Source organism: Gymnodraco acuticeps, unplaced genomic scaffold (assembly GCF_902827175.1).
Source record: "Gymnodraco acuticeps unplaced genomic scaffold, fGymAcu1.1, whole genome shotgun sequence".
NCBI lineage: Eukaryota > Metazoa > Chordata > Actinopteri > Perciformes > Bathydraconidae > Gymnodraco > Gymnodraco acuticeps.
This window is the reverse complement of record NW_022990226.1, coordinates 129,130-151,510: the sequence shown is the minus strand read 5'-3', so window position 1 is coordinate 151,510 and position 22,381 is coordinate 129,130. Positions and strand designations below refer to the sequence as shown.

The window sequence follows — 22,381 nt, the reverse complement described above, 5'->3', positions numbered from 1 at the left end:
CATGAGATGCACTCCCCCCGCCAGGCTCAGAGAACAGCAACATGCTGCTAACAGGCTAATGTGGGGTTTAATAATATAGTAAGAATTCTTATTTTTGATCTTATTTTTGAAATCGTATTATTTTACTCATTTGATTTTCAATTTGACAAGGTGGATTCAACTTTCAAGATTCACTTTTTGCAATAAACACTTTAGTTTAGTCTCTGAAGATTAGAGTAATAGATGTTTAAGAATGACATATTTGCAGTGTAATGGCTATATAGCACACTTGATTTGGCACTTTGATATTTCACACACAGATACAAATGTCCCACTCCCTGACTCAATAACATGGACTGTCTTCTCTATTATGAGATCAATCCCAGTATACATGGTGAGATACTGCAATTTTGTTCATCATTGAATAATCATCATTTGGAAATCTGACACCTACCGCTGAGTCGGGGGGGCTGAAGCCGCAGAGGCTGCAGACCTGGTTCTTACACTCGGTGCAGTTGTTGTAGTTGGGGGGGTCCTTAGAGCCCACGTTCAGCTGGGTGGTCTTACACAGAGGACAGGGACCCCCTCCAGACTTTCCAGCCCCCTGCTGACCAGGAGACCCTCCGCTCTTAGCTGGCTCCCCAGGTTGAGCCCCAGGACCTGGGGGCCCTTGCTTTCCAGGTCCTTGCTGAGGAGGGGCCCCCTGTTTGGCGCCTTGACCTGGTGGTCCTTGACCTGGTTTTGGGGCTTGTTGCCCAGGGGGTCCTTGGCCTGGCGGACCCTGAACTTGCCTTGGGGCCTGCCCAGGAGGTCCTTGACCAGGAGGACCCTGGCCTGATTTGGGCCCTTGGCCTGGTGGTCCCTGTCCCGGTCTGGGTCCCTGCCCAGGGGGACCTTGACCAGGAGAACCCTGGCCTGATTTGGGCCCTTGTCCTGGTGGTCCCTGTCCTGGAGGACCTTGACCAGGAGAACCTTGGCCTGATTGTGGCCCCTGTCCTGGTGGTCCCTGTCCTTGTCTCTGTCCCTGTCCTGGGGGTCCTTGGCCAGGAGGACCCTGGCCGGGTGGTCCCTGGCCTTGCCTAGGTGCTTGACCAGGCGGACCCTGGCTTAATTGAGGCCCTGGACCTTGCTTGGGACCCTGCCCAAGGGGTCCCTGCCCAGGTGGACCTTGGCCAGGTTTAGGTCCCTGGCCTGGTGGTCCCTGACCTTGCTTTGGATCCTGGCCTGGTGGTCCCTGACCTTGCTTTGGTCCCTGGCCTGGGGGTCCTTGCCCTGGCTTTGGCCCCTGTCCAGGAGGACCCTGACCCTGTTTCTGAGGTCCTCCCTGTTGTGGTCCCTTTTGCCCCGGCCCTTGTTGAGGGCCCTTGCCAGGGGGCCTACCTCCCTGTTTGGACTCAGGCGCTGCGGCTGCGCCCCCCTCCGCCTCATCCCCAAACATTCCAAACTTGGGCATATTGACGGTGTCGCCAATGGAGGACATGGAGGAGGAGACGGAGGAGGTCATGGCACTGAGGGGGTTGGCCCCGCTCAGGAAGCTGGAGCCAAACATCCCGGAGGACTTGCTCTCTGGGTCTTTTGGCTCCTGCCGGAATCTGTTTTCGAAAAGGCTGAGGGACGAGGGGCTGCGGCCCGGAGCGGCCTTTCCCGGTGGACCCTGGTTGAAGGCGTCTACAGTGCGACTCTTACTGAGACCTGTAGGGCCCCTGGAGGCCCCAACCTGCTGGGAACGCTGGGTATCTGATTCTGACGGTCTGGAAAAGAGAAAAACACAGATTAGTTAGCAGTGATTTTATTTGTAATGTGGGTTTTTATGTTGTGGGTGTTAAGCACTGTGAGAACATCTTATAAACCCACACAGCTGACCCAGAGCCTCAATTAAAACAGAGCCAACTATTAATGAGAGTTTAAGACCAGATGTTTCTGAAATAAACTCTAGCTCCTTTTCCCTACCTTATCCTTGCATTTCCATGTATTTGATGGCCACCCTCTGACATTAAAATCATGAAGACTATAACTTAACCAGCTGTCTCTGCTGAATAATAAGCCTTATAATAAACAAAACACTAATGCCGTCTGAAATATTCCAAACTTTGAGTATCAGTTGTCTTTTCATTCCATTTGCTTTTTTTCCATCTCACACATAATTGCTCAGGATGTTTGCTAACCCCTCTCCCTCTAATGTAGCTTCATTGTGCTAAGCTAAGTCCATCAACCTAGCCCTTTGTTAATCTCAGGCCCTTTCAACACATCAGTGAGCAGAGAATGTGTAGCGAGCAGCCCTGGGGTAACGCTGACAGGAAAGTGAATACTGCTGAATGACATGGAGTGTAGATCAGTGAGATAGAAAGGGAAATGCTCGCCTCCGCGGGGGTAAGATGAGACATCTTTGTTAGCTCAGGCTGAGAGGCAGCATACAACCTACACACACTGCTCAGCATGAGCGTGAAAGTCAACGGCATCCTTAGAGAAATGCATCAATGCACTAATGGGCTAATGTTGTGTTATTGTATGACGTGGGAATGCAACATACAGACCTAGTGTTATTTTAGCCTGCAGTTTGAAAGTCCCTATAGTGCTTCTGCCATTGTGTGAGTTAAATTACATTACCAGGCAATAAAGTGTAATGCAGTAATGAATACAGCATTTGAATTTTATGTATTTGTTTACAGTGGGTACTGAGTAATAGAAGCCTTTGCATTGTGGGAGCCCAGTACACATTGTAAGTATTGCTGTTGCAATGCCTGGGCTTCAATCGCCTGCGGGCTGTTTTTCAGCACCAAGGACAGCGACAAGACTCAAAAGGAAAAGGCCTCAACAACACAAGATGAAATCCTACTTTTAAATGAAGAAATATCAGAAAGCAGCAGCATTAGGAATGTCTACTATAGGGTGATTACATTAACACTGCTGTTCTATTAATAGTCATATTAATATTGATGCACCCCTCCCCCAGTCTCTAGCTCAGATATAAATACAAGTCTACCCCAAATCGGAGCCAATGAAAAATGATGTACATCATGTCATTTTGTCTGATATTGAGGAATATTTCCATATTACTGTATATCATGTAAGTATCATTCAACATCTAAAGTATCGTGGATCTGGCAGCACATTGTTTTCATTGGCAGCTCTCCACAGCCCATCACAGTCTCCATACATCCGATTCGAAATCCAATGTATGCGAGATTCAGAACTCTAGTTGGTAATAGTAGGGAGTGGATACATCCGACAAAGGTGGAGAGTTTGTTTAGTTGGGTGTTCACACGTCATTCAGATGAGAAAGAAAAGAAATAAAAAGCTCTGGGCACGACAGATTTTATACCCAGCAGGCATTTCGAAAATTTCGCACAAATATTGGAGGTGTGTCCCTTACGCTGTGATCTCACACAGAGAGAAATACCGTGGACACTAAAACCAATTCAGGCTAATTTAACACGTTCAATCTAAGAAAACAATCGGATGTCGAGCAGTTTGAACGAGGCTTGTGCATCTTGTACAAACAGCTGATACACAATGGCCAAAGCGGCAGCGTATCTATTGCCCAGCTAATATTAGAGCTGTATTAGGCTAGAAACCTTTTTTTTCTGCCATGCATATCATCAGATGATAATAAGCCATTATGGTGAGCTCTCAGAATACAATTATTTCTTAGGAGGCTCCAACATGGGCGTGAACGAGCTTCCTTGAGACGCTTTCCAAATGATGCTTCACACAACCAAAACACATCCACTCGTTCCTCTCTCTCGTAGCAGTGTGTATTTAAGAGCACGGGAAAATGCTGGTAAAAAACCCCTGCCTTCGTGCTGCGCCTCCGGGCTGCCTGCCCTGCGCCCTTGACATCGCGGCGGCCAGCTGCCTCCTCTGCTCTTCGCTCAGGTCGCCCAGGTTGACCGGAGTCCCTTCGGGGACCCGGACGAAGCCTCCCTTCCCGTCAGGTGCCAGCCCCTCCGGCAGCCCCGACAGAGGCCCTTCGCCTCCTTCCAGGCTCGCTTCGTTCCCCATGATCGACCCCTCCCGTCCCCTGTATTCGGATCAATGTACGATCCGAGCCCTGTCCGCGTTTTTATGTCCGAAGTGCGCAGCGACGACGGTGCTCCTCCGTGTGTGGAAACATTCTCAGATGATGTGTGTTCAGTGGTTACCGTCCTCTCCTGTCATCTCCCTCAATTTCCCTCATTTTCCTTGTTTTTCTGTGTCGCGCATCTCTGCAGCTGTAGGCTACACCACAGTTACCACAGTTTTCCGTGAGGGGGTCTCCGTCTTACTACTGCTCACAGTCACCGGTGGTTTCCGGTAGGTTTTGCAAAATAAAATCCAAGGCAATTGTCAAAAAGGTACTAATTACATTTAAAATAATATAATCTAGACTACATAACTGCTTAACATGCAGGCTAATTAACGACAACCTCAAAATTGTACCTTAATATAAACACATTCTACGACTCTCCACAGATACTAAGCCATAGGTGTAGCCTACCAGATGAATGGAATATGTCAAAGTTTCACTTAACATTTCTAGTTTTAATCCACCATCTAAACATTGCATTTATCGTAAACCCCAATAAATATGTGTAAAGCTTTTATGTTGACACCTAACTTTTACTTCTTCCGTGGTTTCCTATGTAACACTGGTTCTCTTTACGCACACTCTCCAACCGCCTCTGACAGGTGATCAGAAGACATCAGCGGGGGGGAAATATGTTTAAAGGGGACTTACTCAGCCCAACGTGTCTGGCTTTATTGTTTAAAGAATCCAAGCTGGTGAACAGGTGAGATTATGTATGCTTTTCTGAAGACCTATATTGTGGTTTTAAAGTAGAGCGACTAAAAGAAGAGGGTAGTCGTTTTTAGGTCAAATATCTGGGGCTCCAGTGAAAGGCTTGTGGAGGTTCATACTGTATGAACACACACCCCAGATTTCAAAATACAAAGTCTCTCAGTAGTGTTATATCCCAGGATGAATAATCTATTTCCCAGGGTATGTAAAATAAGTAACATCTTTATCCAATACTAGCCATTTAGTCCACAGATCAACAAAACATTTATATAGCAATATCACTTCAAAATACCATCACATTTTAGGGGAAATTGCTGCCATAAAATATTCAAACACACAGATAACATCTGCGAGGGTCTTCAGATGACTCATAACATGAATAATATCTCATCTGCTTTGTTCTATTTTCTCTAGATGGCTCATTTATATCTCGATCTTTTATATTCTCAAATGTGAAAGCTGGCAGAAGCATGTGGGAACATCAGGTTGTAGGCAAATTCATCATAATGAATTCTTAATCTGGTCTCATCTGAGATTGCTAGTGTTATCATAGCAAACACAGCATTTGATCAAATCGGTGTAATATTAAAAGCTCATGATGAGAAGACAATACAGAGGCTGCAGAATGCATCAGCACGCTCAAACCAAATGATAAAGGGCAATTCCATTACATACACTGAACATGGACGCAGAACAGACCTATAGTAAATGTAGCTCCACTGTATTGAGAATATGCACAGCCAGTCGCCTGATCCAACACGTAGGATATTCAAACACGTCTCCTCTGCTGTACATCAAGCTGATGTGTTGCATTATGACAACGAGTGCTCATTTGCTGTGTTGTCTGCGGAGCTCTGAGGCAGATGTGTCCTCTATACACCATCTCAGAGCCCTCAGTACCTGGACAGGGGGAGGGGGGGGGGGGGGGGTCTGTTCTAAAATGAACCGATCAAAGGCCAATATTTGTGTGTTACTATCCTTTATGTCTTCCTACATGGAAAAGCTTCTTAATAAAAGCGTTAAGGATTCACAACAAATCATCTTTAAACACAATGTCAGATGTGATGCAAGTGGATATGACATAGGCCTACCATGATTAGGTCCTTGCAAATGTGGGTTTTGGGTCGATTAGAGCCATTTCAAATATATAAAAAACAAAATTGCACAATTTCAATTAATGACGGAATGCACAACAAGTACATTGTTGCATATTTTCTAGGAGTTCGACATTTCATTACAATTATGTCCGCACAGTAATATGAAGCTACAACTAGCAGATGGTTAGCTTAGCACAAAGGCTACAAGCAGTGGGAAACAGCTAGCCTACATCTCTTCAAAGTTAGCAAAAACTTCTCCTGAAGCTCTCCCAAGTTTTGATTTGTTCATGCTAAGCTAAACTAAGCTAACTTTGGCATTGCTTTGTCTTCGACAGGGTTACATGCTTGATCAGTTCTCAATTTCTTACAAAATAAAAGCTTTACTTGACTTTTATATGGGTTATGTTCGGGAAGATAACGCACCAGGAAAGAAATAGTGCTTCACAGAAGTTACGCTAAAACCAGAACATGTACGATCATAACAAGTAAAAAATAATATGTTAAACGGTGAGCTTTAGAAATAGGCAGGCATATTTGTGGACGGAGCCAGGCTAAACGTTTTCCCTCTTTTGTTCAGTATTTCTGCTACGCTAAGCTAACCATATAGCAAGACCATGTTAAAAGTCCAATTAAAAAGATGACTGTAAATATGAAGATAATGTATACTTTATCTTCATCTTTTTAATTTACCAAGAGCAATTATCATGACATAATACAGAAGACGAGAGGAAATGGTCACATGTTGTTGACTTTAGTAAGTGTTGTGGTCATATTGTTCAATCCTCATCTTCACTGTTTCCTTTTATGCTTTGTGTTCTTCCCGGACAATATTCTCCAATTTATCTGCATATTTAGAATAATACTTCCCTTTCCTATATAAAGATATTTGTCTTTCTTATGTATATGTCTCCCTCGTGCTGTCAATCCTCCTCCTCCTCCTCCTCCTCCTCCTCCTCCTCCTCCTCCTCCTCCTCCTCCTCCTCCTCCTCCTCCTCCTCCTCCTCCTCCTCCTCCTCCTCCTCCTCCTCCTCCTCCTCCTCCTCCTCCTCCTCCTCCTCCTCCTCACCCTAGTCTATGTGTAGGCCGAGGTGAATCTTGCTCTCTGTCTCCAGTGATAAATGATGGTGTGTAGTGCTTCTCCTCTTCTTCCCACTGATCGCTGAAGCGTGGCCAGATTGTCTCTACGCTGTGAGGCGGAAGCAGCCCGTACATGATGCATGCTCTCTCTCTCTCTCTCTCTCTCTCTCTCTCTCTCTCTCTCTCTCTCTCTCTCTCTCTCTCTCTCTCTCTCTCTCTCACATTCACATAAACACATTGAGTGAAGCATCTAGTCATGCAAAGCAAACACACTCACCCAGACAGACAGACAGACCGGCAGACACGCACACGCACACACACACACACACACACACACACACACACACACACACACACACATACACACACACACAGGTGTAAACACACAACATCTAACGCAGGCGGCCTGGGGACAAACACTCTGAGGCATGTGCAAACCCAGCAGTTTATACACACACACACACACACACACACACACACACACACACACACACACACACACACACACACACACACACACACACACACACACACACACACGCTATAGAACTATTCAGATCCCAAATAAGGAGGCATTACCAATTCTGAAAAAGTCAACATGAGGGAATATTGTCCGCTAAATGTGTTGAACATATCAAAAGAGAAAGAACTGTTGCTGCCTGTTATTGACGTATTATTTGATGTGACATTATATTATTGACCTAATAGCATGTAAGGTCTCACAAGCCAAAAAGGTAGAGTTGTAGTGAATCTTTATTAATGCCTCTTCATTTTTTTTTTTTAAATGTATCTAGTGGCTAACGCTAAGATAAATGTTGTTCAAGAAGTACAATATATTTCCTTCTGAAATGAAGTATAGGAATAGTACACCTGAACTTACACTACAGCAGTATGTTCTCCTACCAATGCATTTAAATATGACATTATCAGTTTGTGTGAAATGTATTTGTGCTGAGCAGCCTGGCTAATGTAACCTGAGTCTGGTAACCAGATAACACACACTGCACCGTGTTCATTAAATTTGAATACACAGTTGGGGCATCAGGTAAAGACACAAAGGCAGTTTCTAACAGTACAAAAACGAATAATGTCCATCTAAACAAAACATTTTGCAGGTTTATGCAATAAGACAACTCACCAAAGACACCTCAATGATACCTGTTACACATACATGTACCTCAACAGCTCTTTTCCCTGTAGTAGGTTTAGCTCAAAGCTACTAGAACCTTCCCTAGAGAGCTTTCTCTCCATAATCACCTCTTCTATCCAAAACGAAATGGTTACTTCTCCAAAAGACAAGCAGAAATAAGTTACATACCTTTATTTGATCGTGTAATCGCGCAGGAGTATGCTTCCTTTCAGTTGTTGTGTGTGAGGTGAGGCAGCTCCCGAGTGACGACTTATTTTGCACGTGATGTTTAATTTCTGGTGAATTAGCACTGAGCTTTTCTAATTCCTATTAGCAGCCTGGCAAGTGCCTAACAGTCCCCCCCCCACCCCCCCCTCCCCCTCGACAGCAATTTCTCCAGACCAAACGAGACACTGTGGACTAAAAATACCTTTAAAGTCGCAGAGGCTCCCCTGCTGTCCTTACTCCACCTTACTATCTGGTATTTTGTACACAGGTAGGCGTGCACCTGCTCTCAGCACATACACACACACTGGTGCAAACACAGGGTCTGATGACACACTCATGCACAGACATAAGAGGTCTCTCTAATCCTCTTTTCTTCTGAGAGATAGGCCAATCACACACTGCTCTGCGCTGTAAGCTGTGTTCTTGTACACACAGTGTGGAGTCCTGCTGTGCCTCTCTGCTACAGTTAACTCACTGGCAATCAAGTGAAACAACAAAACACACCAGCAGCAAAAGGCTCCAAAATCAATTATTCTTCCCCTTGCCAAAACGACATTTTACCCTCAGAATATGTCCCCCTTACAGCTGCCATAAGCCCCCCAAGCTGCAGTATGAATCCAATACACCAGCATCTGTGGAGACCACTAAAACAAACAAGGGAGGTGGATGACTTTACTGCATCATTACAAGAAACTTTTGTATTACTTCTCTGCCAACATCTCAGTAAATGAGCTAGTAGATCATTTTAATTCAAAAATTAAAAATGTTATAGATGCCATTGCTCCAACTAAGGTAAAGGAAGTGTCTGGCAAGAAAATATCTCCATGGAGAAAGGCCATGACCGTGAAAACAGAAAAAAGAGAATGTCGAAAAGCTGAACGCAGGTGGCGAAAAACAAATCTCCAGGTTCACTTTGAAATCTATAAAGAGAGACTTGGCCTTTATAATTTGGAATTGAAAAACGCACGACAATCGTTCTTCTCTGACATCATTACCAAAAACAAAAACAACGCACGTGCCTTGTTTGTTACCGTCGACAGACTAACTAACCCCCCAGTGTCAGTAGCCTCTGAATTTCTATCCACCAGGGCGTGCAATGATTTTGCCTCCTTTTTCACTGACAAAATTCAGAAAATCAGACAAGCAGTCAGTGCCTCTGCATCAGGAACAGCAAATGTGTTGTCCCTATCTCCACTTAACATCAATTCAGACATCATGACACAATTCCATCAGATTAATGATAAAAACCTAGAGGACATTATTCAACTTCTGAAATCCTCCTCTTGCTGCCTTGATATTATTCCAACAGGATTTTTCAAAGATGTTTTGCCTTGCATGGCCTCAGATCTACTTCATATAGTAAACAAATCTCTTCACTCAGGTATTTTTCCACAGGCCCTGAGAACTGCAGTCATTAAACCGCTCTTAAAAAAGAATAATCTAGATGCTTCAGTAATGAACAATTACAGGCCCATATCAAACCTCCCATTTCTAGGTAAAATCATTGAAAAAGTTGTTTTTCAACAGTTGAGTAATTTCTTGCATTTAAATGACTGTTTTGATGTGTTCCAGTCAGGCTTTCGTCCAAACCACAGCACTGAGACTGCTCTTGTAAAGGTCTTTAATGACATCCACTTAAACACAGACAGTAGCAGAACTTCAGTGTTAGTATTATTAGATCTCAGTGCTGCGTTTGACACTGTTGACCACATTACTAGACCGACTGGAAAACTGGGTGGGACTTTCGGAAACAGTTCTGAATTGGTTTAAATCCTACTTAAAGGACAGAAACAACTTTGTTTCTATAGGTAAATACACATCTGAGTTGACAAATATGACATGTGGGGTTCCTCAAGGCTCCATCTTGGGGCCTCTTCTCTTTAACATCTACATGCTACCACTGGCTCAGATAATGAAGAACAACAAAATAAGTTACCATAGCTATGCAGATGACACACAAATTTACGTAACAATTTCACCAGGAGACTATGCTCCAATTCAAACACTGAGTAAGTGCATTGAACAAATCAATGACTGGATGTGTCAGAACTTTCTCCAATTAAACAAAGATAAAACTGAGGTAATGGTTTTTTGGAGCCAAGGCAGAACGTATAAAAGTTAGCGCTGAGCTTCAGTGTGCAATGTTCAAAACAACAGATAAAGCCAGAAATCTAGGTGTAGTCATGGACTCTGACCTGAGTTTCAACAGTCACATTAAAACTGTTACTAAATCAGCCTACTATCACCTAAAGAATATATCTAGGATTAAAAGACTAATGTCACAGCAGGATTTGGAAAAACTTGTCCATGCTTTTATCTTCAGTAGACTCGACTACTGCAATGGTGTCTTCACAGGTCTCACTAAAAAATCTATTAGGAAGCTGCAGCTAATTCAGAACGCTGCTGCTCGAGTCCTCACTAACACTAAGAAAGTGGATCACATCACTCCAGTTCTGAAGTCTTTACACTGGCTTCCTGTGTGTCAAAGAATAGATTTCAAAATACTGCTGCTGGTTTATAAAGCACTGAATGGTTTAGGCCCAAAATACATTTCTGACCTCCTGCTAAATTATGAACCATCCAGATCTCTCAGGTCTTCAGGGACTGGTCAGCTTTCTGTCCCCAGAGTCAGAACTAAACATGGTAAAGCAGCGTTCAGTTATTATGCTCCAAATATCTGGAACAAACTCCCAGAAACCTGCAGGTCCGCTGCAACTCTTACTACTTTTAAGTCCAGGCTGAAGACTTTTCTTTTTGTCGCTGCTTTTAATTGAACTATTCATATCTTAGACTGCACTGTAACTTTTATCCATGTATTTTTTCTTTTAATGTTTATTTTATTAGCTTTTCTTTTTAATGACTGATTTTAAATGCCATTTTCTTAATCTCTTTCATTTTTTGTAAAGCACTTTGAATTGCCTTGTGTTGAAAAGTGCTATATAAATAAATTTGCCTTGCCTTGCCTATGTTTGAGAAATAGGCCTTTTTCTTTCTGTAGAGACAGTTTCCTTCCAGCTATCTTCTCTGTGAATAATACTCCCCGCTCCCCGAAGACGAACAAATGCAGACTAATTCAGTGAGTCACACAATGCGGGAGTTATACTAGCCGCTTTTGTTTCCTACAAATACACAACAGCACTAATACAAAGGGTGCCAGAAAGCAAATGCTGAAATAAGATGTGTATCCAACCAATGAATAGCTTGCTGTCGCTGAGATTTTGTGACATGAAGTGTGTAAAACACCACCACAATGTGATCACCTGTCCTCATCTTCATCTCCTCGCCATCAGTGACGTGGGTTTCAAATTAAGCCATTTAGGGATGATGGTATTTACCTCCACCTCAACTGTTGGTCACTGGAAGTCTGAACATTTTATATTTTAAGGATGAGATTAAGATGTTTCCATTGTGACCAAATATTCGTTTTGAAGGTTGCGTTGGTGAAGGGCGTTGGAAAGACACTGCTCAAAGTATAGTTAATAGGATGTACTGGTCACAGTCTAGAAGCCATTATCCAAAGATACCTGTCCAGTGATCGATTGTTGTAGCGGCAGCAAGAACATGTGTGAGACAGTGAGGTAAAAACAATTGCAAAGTAAATCCATAGTTGAATAGAATATCTACAAGACCCCCACAATGACACCCCTGATTCTTTTTTATTTTTAGCCATTCCTACACAGTTAGTGCTAGACACTCTCACCGAGATCACTGTGATGCTGTCACAGTTCTCTGATGTCTTCTCCCTGTGACGTTTTAATTCCTGTGAGTATACCAGTCACTTTCTCCATTGTGTTCAATGGAGGCTGCTGATGCTAATTCAAACAGTGTATTCCAAACAAGCTGCTACCAGAAAAGAAGTCACAACACAGGAGAAGGACTCACCTAAAAGGGGTTTTTAAAGTGATAGGAACAACAAAGAAAAAAACGGAGATATTGACTATAATTCAATGTATTGTGTCAACAGATTTCACATTTAATTAAAGTCAACAGTTCGGTTTTGTCAGTGAAGCCTTCATGAATGGACATGACGCTTCGATAGTTAAATAGTCTTACACACAACCCCCTATAAAAGTCTTCACGCTAAGTGACTGTAAGCTAAACATTTCCTTAGTCTTTATTTAGCACAAATACATAAGCAATATCAACCTATCATCTGAAAACATGTGCATTTCCCAAAATATCCAATAACTTCTTTTAATTTGAAATAATCCCACATATCATTATTTAGTTAAACAATATTAAAGAATGCTTTGCTCATCAAAAAATATGTTCTAGTTCTGGTATTTGATGCTATATTAATATTCAACCTCATTTGTGTTTGATCAGAGGAGGCATTTTACCAAAAATCACTTCAATTGTTTATATTTTCTGCATTTGAGAAAGCATTTATAATCACCAGTATAATGGATTTGTGTTGCCTCCTCCTCTCATCACCCACTCTCACTCCACATTTCATAGCAGCTGACATCTTAACTAATGCTGCTCCGGGCTCTAAGGATTGGGAGTAGTTCTTAAGGAGAACGCAGAAACTCATTTGACAAATAAAGGAATGAGAGATAATGTCAAAGTAATGTTGCTTTGAATGCATAGCAAGTTATAAACACCCCCGCAGCTCATGAATCATTAACAGCATTCACCTGTTGTCAAGGTAGTGCGTCATAGACAGTGACGTCACCTCTTTGTAGCGGGGGGGTAAATCCCTTGAGTTAAGCTAGACTACACACAGATGAGTCACACAGATGGCAAACCTCAAATGTGCGCAGGTAGGTAGAAAAACACAAACACATTACATTGTTAAGCCAACAAAGGAGTTACATAAACTAACTCCAAAGCCAACTGCCTCTCTGAGGATTGGATGTGTTTTCCAAATCCTGCTTTCGCTTTATTACAATAGTTTTTCTTGGATGGTAGAGATAATAAAAAGGTGGAGTTTGGACTCGAAAGCTTTGGCAGTCCTCGATGATTTACCAAATCCTTGATGGTAATCCAGTCTGAATGTATTCTCTCCAGAGAAGGGCAGGAATAGGTCATTGATCACCTCATCAATCCGCTGTGGCCTATTTATATCTCCTTCACAGCTGTGAAAAGGTCTTGTTGTATGACTCTTAAGCTTGTAGCCTGGTGTTGAGGAGGCGGGATCACAGCCATAAATAATGGCTTCTTAACAACAGCAATCCCATAGGGCCCTAAAAACAGTGACAACCCAAGGAATATCTGTGCAGAAAGACCAAGCTCCTGGTAATTTGATTGGTCTTTGAAAATCAAAGTGTAGATTTCTATCAATATACATCCACATCATGATCATTGGAAGTAGAATTGTAGCTCAGTTAAAGCTGGAGGTGGCTTGGGGCATATTTGGGCAAAACATTCCACAATAACCTTTCAGCATTTTGATATTCAAGTGGTTTGAGAGACAACTTTTGCATCTTCTCCTGGCTCTGTTTTCAGTCTTCAGAAAACGAAGCCCATGATGACAGGCTTTGGCCAAGTCATTTCACAGAGAGTGCATGTATATTGGCGCCTACAAAAATGCAGATGCACATCCCTGCAGATGGTGAATACTCATTTAATCACTCAAAGACTTGCATTCAAAAAGTAGATTTTATGCATTCGGAAAGTATGCATTAACTTAAAAGCAACCCAAAAAGAGACGACAAACTTATCTAAGAGATAGTATAAAAACAAACCCAATAAAATATGTGTTGATAACAGGAAGCGTTCTAGAGAAAATGTTAGCATCGTTTTTCCTTCTGCTAACCTATGCCAAAGACTTACGACTAAGATAAATAGCTAGCCTAAAAATAATAATAATAATAAAGTGTTAAAGGCCAAGTTTACCAAGAAAACAGGGCAGTAATTCTGATAAAATGACCACTGCATCTCGATCATAATCTCAGTCGGGATTGTGATTGAAAATATCAGAAAACTGGTTAATCCAACAATAATGTTATTTTAAGGGACTCTATGGAATTGATTAGTGTGGGGAAGGGGTGAAATCTTGTGTTACCCTTAAAATAAAAAAATAATTACCCTCCTTTGGGCTTCATCGAACGATTATTTTCCTTATCACCTTATCTTTACCACTATATATTAGTATTTCCTATAGACAGCATGAGGAGGTGAGCAGGAGGAGGTGAGCACAGAAAGTCGCACCCTGAGATCACCGGAGAGGCTCAGTGGGGTTCGGCCTCGATGGAAAATGTCATCGATCATCAAGGACAGCTTCTCTGTATCAGATCCCTCCCCAGTTGCCATGGTTTCTGCGGCACCTGCCACTCGCCTGCTGGGCTCCTAATTATGGGATCACTTGAAGATTAGTGCAATGCACATGACACTTCCTTGCAGTACATACAGCACGCCTACAAAGCAGCTGTAAGCTTCCAATCACGTATGTGAATATCAACTGTGTCACCGCTCAGCACAGCAGTTTACTCAGATCAGAGTTGAACAGATGTCCTAACATCAGCTCAGAGAATTGAGCTTTAAAGTAAACATGGAGTTAGAAACGATATAGAATGATAAGAAACTGAAAGAAAGTATACAAACTCTGAGTCAAAGGAAACAGTCAACTCTTAACCCTCCTGTTGTGTTCGTTTCTCCACTTCTCACTTTGGTGTCTATTTTAACTGCTCTTGCATTAATACAAAAAACATTAATCATCGCCAAATCAAATTAAACCCTTTTAAGCTGTTAACAATGTCTCAGTCTATCGGTTTACATTAATACATGCAGTGAATAAAGAATAGACACTGAAAAGGTATTCCAAAATTAACATTTTGTCAATTTGTGGGTGTGTACTATCTGATGGAGGAACATAATCTAGGGTTACCCATTCATGGCAGTCATTTTTACAACATTGGTGTAAGAAAGTTACTATACAACTCAAAATGCAGTGAAAGTGCAGATCCCAAATGTATATGTTCAAATGCCTAGGAGGAGGATATCAGATTTGACCCGATAATGCCAGAAGGGTTAAGAAATAATTATTCTGTATTTAATATTGTGTCGTGGTAGAGAGGAGGACGAGCAGTGAGTTCAGACTGATGTTGTCCTGCCGTTGGCCTAAATCTCTTCCTCTCAGCTTGCCCACAGACTTGAGTTCCCACAATCCCTTGGGTTAGCTCCTGGGCAAGAAGGGATGAGTCAGAGTTTCAGAAACGACGTTCAGGAGTCGTGAGGAGCTTTGGATACACATACATATGTTTAGTTGACAGCAACATTAAGATTATGTTGGATATCAATTTCCCTTTTTTGGCTCACTTTCTTGTATCTCAACCAGCACAAACACACAGGCACACTGTGAACACAGAGATATATAGACGACGTTCTGGCCTCCAATCAGGATATCAAGCGTATAGTCCAAGACATTTATGAACTGGTGTTTTCATTTATTTAATATGCGATAAATGTTGAAGTGAAATGATTGCTCTGTTTTTATTTCATTTTGAGATTAGGTAAAACATCATCCCTCAAACCTCAAATGCAAGTCTATCTTCAGTGTTGACATTTCTTCTTTGTCAACCATGAGAATTAACTTCCACAAATACATCATACTAAAAATAGCACATGTATAATTCAGTACTTTAGGCCCAGGTAGTATTTGGGGAAGCAAAACAATCTGAGAATTTCAAAATTAATGCTCATTATTTTGAGAAAAAAAATCTAATGTTACGAGAATAAGTTAAGTAGTTTTTATATGATAATTTAATATCATATATTGAAAACCTAATAAGCTATAGAGTTGTTTTCTTTTCTTGTTCATTTACTTTATTGTCTTTATTCTCATAATATAAATGTATTTTAGAAATTAATGATCAATTTGCTGCCATTAATAATGTCTCCAGAAGGCTGAATGTACATGTTCCCTGTATTACTTAATGTTGGCCACTAACTGTTGCTGAGAAAAAACAAAATGTTCTCCGGAGCAGAAGTGTGGCTGTGAGGAGAGGACATGAGACAGAAAGAGGAAGCAGATCAGACAGGGAAGACGCTCCCCTGAAGCAGAGCCCCAAAGCTTCCAACAGAACGGTCAAGACTACTCCTGTGTACAGCTGGAAATGTGTATTTTTAAGACATGACATGACATTCAAGGACAGTCTCCATGGTAACAGTAGCAGCACATTCCTAACACTTGTGTGTGAAACTTGAGGAAAGTGGACATGATTGCAGCATATAATCACTTCAGCTGACGTGCACGTACACGCATGGTGTCTGAGAAAGGGTGATTTTCGGATTCAGTGTAAGAAAGGCATTTGTCTAAAAATACGACAACACAGTAAGATGATAATATCATCTTACTGTGTAGCCTCCACTTTTTAGACAATCAGCACAAGACTCTGAAAGGTAACAGCGACCTCTGGTGGTTGTTCGTGAGAATTAACATTATCTACAGGCCACATTCATTCCCCTGTGCAAGTTCAGGCCTGGAAGATATGTTGGCCACACTAGACTAACACTATATTATGAATTGTATTTAGTTGATTTCCTCATTTTGTGCATGCTGGCTCACTGTCACACATTCATGGCTTACTGGGACACTTATAGAAGAGTGCCATCATTCATTGTATTGGTAACACCCTATGCCAGGGGTGGGGAACCTCCGGCTCCCGGGCCGTATACGGCATAGATATATATAAACACGGGGCATATACATAATCATGTTTATATCTATGGCATACGGCCCGCGAGACAATTTGATACGGCCCTCGAGGGGCACGCAAAAAAGAAAAAAAGATTAAGAAATCTATACCGCAAAATAACTAAACAAGCGAGTGCCTGTTTTTCCTGGCCAAGGTCAGGGTCCTTGAACACAACACGAGCCTAACTTGTCATCACGTGGTATATGTCTCGTCCGACAGGGGTTTAGAGCTGCCGGAGAGTAGAGCACCAGAACGCCGCTGCGTATGAGGGGCCGTTAGGGACATTATTCAGAAATACCGTTCACATACACTTGTGAAACACTCTCACACACACATGAAATCCAAAGTTATTCACATTTACATGTGAAACACTCTCACACACACATATGAAACGCTCTCACACACACATGAAACGCTCTCACACACACATGAAACGCTCTCACACACACATGTGAAACGCTCTCATACACCCATGTGAAACGCTCTCACACACACATGTGAAATGCTCTCTCACACACACATGAAACGCTCTCATATACACATGTGAAACGCTCTCATATACACATGTGAAACGCTCTCACACACGCATGTGAAATGCTCTCTCACACACACATGAAACGCTTTCATATACACATGTGAAACGCTCTCATATACACATGTGAAACGCTCTCATATACACATGTGAAACGCTCTCATATACCAACACATCCTCACTCCCAGGTCGGCCTATATTGACGTTATGTCAAGTCCCCTGTCGGCTTTTTCCAACGCAAGGGGGGGGGCCTTAGCGTCCATTTTCAACGCAAGGGGGGGGGGGCCTTAGCGTCCATTTTCAGCTTTCTGGGATGTCCATATGCTTCTATGGACGCTCATGGAAGCACGGCGTTCGTTTGTGTCGACTGCCCTTAAAGGCAATGTGAGCGTCCATTCTCATTGGATAACGGAGAATTGTACACCCGGAAGTAAGTTTTCCCCTTACTGTCGATTGATTTTACAGTGATATCTACACTACTCATCGACTAAAAAACACCAGATTATCCTTGTTAATTACACAACATTGATTGGTTTAAATTGTGTGCAATGCTTTTGTATTTTTCCCCTTCGATTCGGAGAAACAAATGTTTTTTCGGAGTAAAGGATGGCAGAAGACACTACACTACCCAGAATCCCCAGCTATCGTTTGGACTACACCATGTGCTCTGTTTGACAAACCCCGTGATAGTCCTCAAGCTCTGTGATTGGAGAGTGTGCTCCGAGGGTTACGCCGAGCCTCGAACAGCACTTGAAATGGGATGGAACCACGCAGACTGTCCAAAACTGGATTTGAACGGGTCCACCGCGTCCCCCCTCCCCCACCCCGTCCCCAGAACTACAAATGCTGGCTATTCTGTTTCGCAACATGTTCTGTATCTATGGCACGTCTCTACTGGGAGTTGTAGTTTTAAAAGACGTTTTCGTATTTCCCATAATAAGAAGTTGCCAGTATTAAACTGTGTACATCCCTGGAGGTTTAGGGGATAGGAAACACTCACATTTAAAACATATAATTAATAAATGGGTGAAAATTGCTTGTGCCCATAATGGGCAGCATTAATATATATATACACACATGCCAGCTAAGGTCAGAAGAGCTTTATTTAACAGCTGGTCTTATGTTTGTGACCCCTGTTGTTAATTGATAACATTACATTACATTACATTAATTGATAAGCCTGAAACATGCACTTGTCAAGGTTCAGAGGCACATTTTGCAAATATGGCAGTATAGCCATCGATCAGCTTAAGATAAGATATACTTTATTGATCTCAAGTTGGAACATTTGCGTTACATCAGCATGTGTAACAGTTAAATATGCAGTGGTGTTTATTTGTAAATAATTTAGTATAATCACACAAATTCTGTGTTTTATATTCAACAATTCTGTGTTCGGAGATGAAATATCTACATACATCTTATAAGAGTATAATACATTATGTATAATATCAGTTAAAATAAGTGCTTCAACATAGTTAACATTGCTGGAGGTACGCACAAATATTGATAGATGTCTTGTAATGCACTATTGAGGAACGACCCAAGTTTTTCATTCAATGCATAACTACACCATAGTTGTGTAGGCCTATATGATATGTCAATAAACCTTAGAAAAATCTTGAAATCTTGAAAGGGATGTGCAAAATAGTCATTATATACAGTCTTTAATGAACTATTAGTAGAGAATAACGAGTAATTAATATACTTTATAGGGATCCTATTAATATCTAATGATAAAAATAATGAAATTCAATCACATGCTTTAACCACTAGGTGTCCCTTTATATTAGGTGTGCACCTTTATGGTGTAAATACAGCCTATCTACCAATTGGATCAAATATAAAAGTCAGCCGAATTAGTGTTGATACTGCAAGGAGACGTATTGTGTGAAAAGAAATGTAAGATGTTGTTTAATGGCTGATATATTTATGATCCACGTCACGTTTTCAGTTCCTCGTGTTTGTCTAGAAGTCTTCTCATCAGGGCTCTATAAATACAGAACTACGGCAGATATGTAATATTTAATGCAGCCGAACCGTGTATTACAATGCCGTTATGTGATGACTTCCAAAGAGAAAAGCAAGCACACTCGGAATAAAGTATTATTGTATATTTTTTCAATGTTTTCGGTCTGTTTCCGTTATTTGTTCATGACGATGTGCTGTGAGATGTGAGACTGGAATTGCACAGGGGAAAAATAACGTAGGCTATCTTTAGATGCGGATTTTGTTAAACTAATATGTTTTCGCTGTGGACCAACACTATACCTTGACGGGGAAGGGGGTAGCAATAAAGATAACACCATTAAACAGTTACACAACATAACAGAAATAATATCGATAGCAGCGTCCCTAGCAACCACCTTGGTAACAATGAAAACGTTATGGACGCAATTTCCTGAAGTAATCTTCATAATAACTAGCAAACTAAAGATCATGTACATCCACTGCACACATAATCTGAAATAACAACTCATATTTCTCGCATCAAATGACATCAAAAACGCATTTTAATGGCCAAACTAACTTTAAAATAGGCATTTTCCATCGAGAATAAAACGAAGTTCGGCCATGTTTCTTTTTTCTTCAGGGAGAAATTTGAAGATCACATGACGTCAAACAGAGCACATGGTGTAGTCCAAACGATAGCTGGGGATTCTGGGTAGTGTAGTGTCTTCTGCCATCCTTTACTCCGAAAACATATTTGTTTCTCCGAATCGAAGGGGAAAAATACAAAAGCATTGCACACAATTTAAACCAATCAATGTTGTGTAATTAACAAGGATAATCTGGTGTTTTTTAGTCGATGAGTAGTGCAGATATCACTGTAAAACCAATCGACAGTAAGGGGAATACTTACTTCCGGGTGTACAATTCTCCGTTATCCAATGAGAATGGACGCTCACATTGCCTTTAAGGGCAGCCGACACAAACGAATGCCGTGCTTCCATGAGCGTCTATAGAAGCATATGGACATCCCGGAAAGCTGAAAATGGACGCTAAGGGGCCCCCCCCTTACGTTGAAAATGGACGCTAAGGCCCCCCCCTTGCGTTGGAAAAAGCCGACAGGGGACTTGACATAACGTCAACATAGGCCGACCTGGGAGTGAGGATGTGTTGCATATACACATGTGAAACGCTCTCACACACACATGTGAAACGCTCTCACACACACATGTGAAACGCTCTCACACACACATGTGAAACGCTCTCACATACACATGTGAAACGCTCTCACATACACATGTGAAACGCTCTCACATACACATGTGAAACGATCTCATATACACATGTGAAACGCTCTCACACACACATGTGAAACGCTCTCATATACACATGTGAAACGCTCTCATATACACATGTGAAACGCTCTCATATACACATGTGAAACGCTCTCACACACACATGTGAAACGCTCTCACACACACATGTGAAACGCTCTCACACACACATGTGAAACGCTCTCACATACACATGTGAAACGCTCTCATATACACATGTGAAACGCTCTCATATACACATGTGAAACGCTCTCACACACACATGTGAAACGCTCTCATATACACATGTGAAACGCTCTCACACACACATGTGAAACGCTCTCACACACACATGTGAAACGCTCTCATATACACATGTGAAACGCTCTCACACACACATCTGAAACGCTCTCATATACACATGTGAAACGCTCTCACACACACATGTGAAACGCTTTCACACACACATGTGAAACGCTCTCATATACACATGTGAAACGCTCTCACACACATGTGAAACGCTCTCATATACACATGTGAAACGCTCTCATATACACATGTGAAACGCTCTCATATACACATGTGAAACGCTCTCACACACACATGTGAAACGCTCTCACACACACATGTGAAACGCTCTCACACACACATGTGAAACGCTCTCATATACACATGTGAAACGCTCTCATATACACATGTGAAACGCTCTCATATACACATGTGAAACGCTCTCATATACACATGTGAAACGCTCTCACACACACATGTGAAACGCTCTCACACACACATGTGAAACGCTCTCATATACACATGTGAAACGCTCTCACACACACATGTGAAACGCTCTCACACACACATGTGAAACGCTCTCATATACACATGTGAAACGCTCTCACACACACATGTGAAACGCTCTCATATACACATGTGAAACGCTCTCATATACACATGTGAAACGCTGAGTTCAGTATTGAATCAATTTGCTTTTCAGTTAAAAAAGGAAGGCCTTCCTGTCACATGAAGGAAACAGGAAGACTTCACTTTATGAATAGCATGACATTGCTAACATTTCAAAGAGCCCTTCTTAAACCAAAATGAATTTTCATCTGTTCCTCGTTCTCGTTGTGTTTCAAGTACAAACTTTATTTTTTGCGGTGGAAGGAAATGAAGAGGATGTTTTACGTTTTTTTACTAGTGCTTTGCAATGCATTGAGTCACTGCAAACAGAAGAATCCAACAACTTTGATCAGGAGAGGCTGTATAGAATGCTTGATGACCACACAAGGACTCTATCTGCATATCTTAATGTTTCGAGGTATGGTGAGGATAATACGGATGTCAGTAACCTTCTAGGATCCTTGTATAGATGTTTTCGCAACTTACTGCATGCACAGGAGACCAGACGGAGAACCACTGATGTGACAATCAATCGAATACCCCCAACGTCATTGCGGGGCCATGCAGGTCGACCCCAATACAGGATAACCGCTGAACAAATTTCCCACTGTGTTTCAATTGGTATGACATGGTCAAGAATTGCATCATGCTTTGGAATTAGTCGGAGAACCCTATTCAGACACAGGCAAACTCTGGGAGTTGAGCCATTAAGCTATGCAGTATTGTCAAATCAAGACCTGGATAGCATTGTGACAAACATACT

General features: G+C 41.9%; 1 protein-coding gene across 1 annotated transcript in view; it reads right to left on the bottom strand.

Annotated features, from left to right (window-relative positions):
• pcloa (piccolo presynaptic cytomatrix protein a) overlaps nt 1-4,218 on the bottom strand; it is a 61,362-nt gene extending 57,144 nt beyond the window's left edge. The window contains 2 exon segments of the mRNA XM_034218882.1: nt 434-1,730; nt 3,776-4,218. Coding sequence (XP_034074773.1) covers nt 434-1,730; nt 3,776-3,981 — 1,503 coding nt within the window. The 5' untranslated portion in view covers nt 3,982-4,218.
• Nucleotides 4,219-22,381: the final 18,163 nt, after the last annotated feature.